This window comes from Propithecus coquereli, unplaced genomic scaffold (genome assembly GCF_000956105.1).
Source record: "Propithecus coquereli isolate 6110/MARCELLA unplaced genomic scaffold, Pcoq_1.0 Scaffold814, whole genome shotgun sequence".
Taxonomy (NCBI): domain Eukaryota; kingdom Metazoa; phylum Chordata; class Mammalia; order Primates; family Indriidae; genus Propithecus; species Propithecus coquereli.
The window spans coordinates 99523-101642 of record NW_012154330.1 but is presented as its reverse complement, the minus strand read 5'-3'; the positions used below and the strand labels follow the sequence as shown (position 1 = coordinate 101642).

General features: G+C 32.1%; 1 protein-coding gene across 1 annotated transcript in view; it reads right to left on the bottom strand.

The window, feature by feature from the left end:
* LOC105825723 (mannosyl-oligosaccharide 1,2-alpha-mannosidase IB-like) overlaps positions 1-2120 on the bottom strand; it is a 65392-nt gene that overhangs the window by 43944 nt on the left and 19328 nt on the right. Inside the window, exons 2-3 of the mRNA XM_012663605.1 lie at positions 1982-1986; positions 189-408 (exon numbers count right to left, since the gene is read on the bottom strand). Coding sequence (XP_012519059.1) covers positions 189-408; positions 1982-1986 — 225 coding nt within the window. The remainder of the gene's footprint in view (positions 1-188; positions 409-1981; positions 1987-2120) is intronic.

The window sequence follows — 2120 nt, the reverse complement described above, 5'->3', positions numbered from 1 at the left end:
AGTAGCAGAATTCAAAATTTCAAAAAATGATATAGAAACACATTTCTGGAATTAAAAATTCAGGTTTTTAAGAAAATGATTTACTGTGTTCCAAGTGAAAAGTGTCTATATATTCTCCTAATTTCTGGACACATTTTTAACTTTGAGGTTATTTTAGACTGAATAATTAGACTTATTAATATTCTTACCAGTTCTGTCATATGACTCATGACATGTACGTGCAATTTCCGCTCCTAGCTCTAAATAATGACCAGCTTTATCCATTCTGGAACCATCTGCTCCTAGTGCAAACATTCCCCCAGCAAAGCAGGCCAAATGCCCCATCTTCTTTTCCAAGTGCCCATTCTTCCATTCTCCAATAAAGACAAGACCTCCCCGGGACTTCTTAATAAGATGTTTTTCTATAGCCTACAGGAAAGAGAAGATACTCAAAATTTCAGAAGCAAACCATTAGTGTTCAAACTTACTATATCCTTCTGGCTATCATAAAACCTTGGTAATATGATATTCTATAAAATAGTAACTTTCCCAAATTGGAAGACTTAACTTACAATAAGTAAGTTTTAGAGTGAGTGATCAAATTGCCTATAATGTGGAACAAATACCCTAATCGGTAGGAGAGGAGATTTGGTCAAAGATTACCGTTCTACATTATGCTACCCATTACAGGCTTTGTTTTCTTGAGCTAAATGAAATTCATAATAATCAGTCAATTGAGATCATGATGATGTTATAACCCAAAAGGCTTTACCAATTTATTTTCTACTTCTCTCTCTCTCTCACACACACAAACACACACACACACACACACACACACACACACACAAACTGAACAGGCAGAATATTCAAGTTAATAAAAAAATATGATTTTAATACTTAGTTCAAAGTTTCTCATTTTCATGAAACTATAGCACTTGGCAAAGTATTTTATAAAAGTACTATTAGATGAGCAACCTTATACATCATAAACCTTTCAAAACTAGGTGAAAGTTTAAATCCTTATCCCTTAACTCCTCAGTCCCTTCAAACTTAGGCACTTGTTTTGGATGGTGTGCCATGAATAAGAGAGGCCACATGATAAATACAGTCCATCTTCCTAAAATGTCAATTTTACTCTAAAGATGTGGGGATGGTGAGGGAAATATTCTATATTGAACTTAAATATAAGAGAGAGTATAATAATCACATTTCATTTTAAAAATGAGATTTTTAAGAGCTCTGCTCCTTTGGACTATGTTCTCAGACTTTGCTGAGAACAGCTATGGATTAATTCTCTGCCTTTAGAGGTATTTCTATGGAAAAGGATAAGAATTGTATTAAGTAAAGTTTTCTTTGGTAGAAATTATTGAATATGATTAGTGATTATACGTTTCTTTCTCACAATAAAAAGGAATGTGTCACACAAAAATTAATACACATTTTTACTGTGAGTTGTTCTCTGACAAGCTTAATAACAATCCACCTTGGAAAAATATATCCTATATTCTCTGTTATAATCACATACATTTTACAGAATTGGAAGGACTAGGCCGTATACATCATCTTATACATCAAAAGGCCTGTAATGTAGCATGCACTCAATAAATGTTTAATTAATAAGTAATTTTATAAATGAATGGTGCTCCTAGATAATTGCATTTGACCTGTTAGGGGAATGAGAGATGGTTAATAACCAAAATGATAAGGGACTACCATTATATTACAAGTTTTTGTTGTTGTTGTTTTCTTTTAACTGTAGTACTCTGGACCACAAATGAAAATATTCGTTTTTTCAGTACAGGGGCAATTGTTTTTCATCTTTGTGGACCTCACAATACTACCATGTTTTCTGCATGTAGGTATTCTATAAATGCCTAAAGAATGATATACATAGTTATTGCTCTAAATTTTAATATAACAGTTTTGTTATTTCTGTTCATTATAATATAAATCTTACCATGTTATAATTAAAAGATATCCAAACATATTCCCATGGACTTACTAGGACTAAAGCAGAAGTTGGGTAAAAACAGGGCTTTTTACTTGTAATTTACTTATGGACCCCTAAAATTGCTTTCTATGGCTTTCTTCTCTCTAAAAATATGACAAATGCCTAAGAATTCAACTTATATAAAATACCA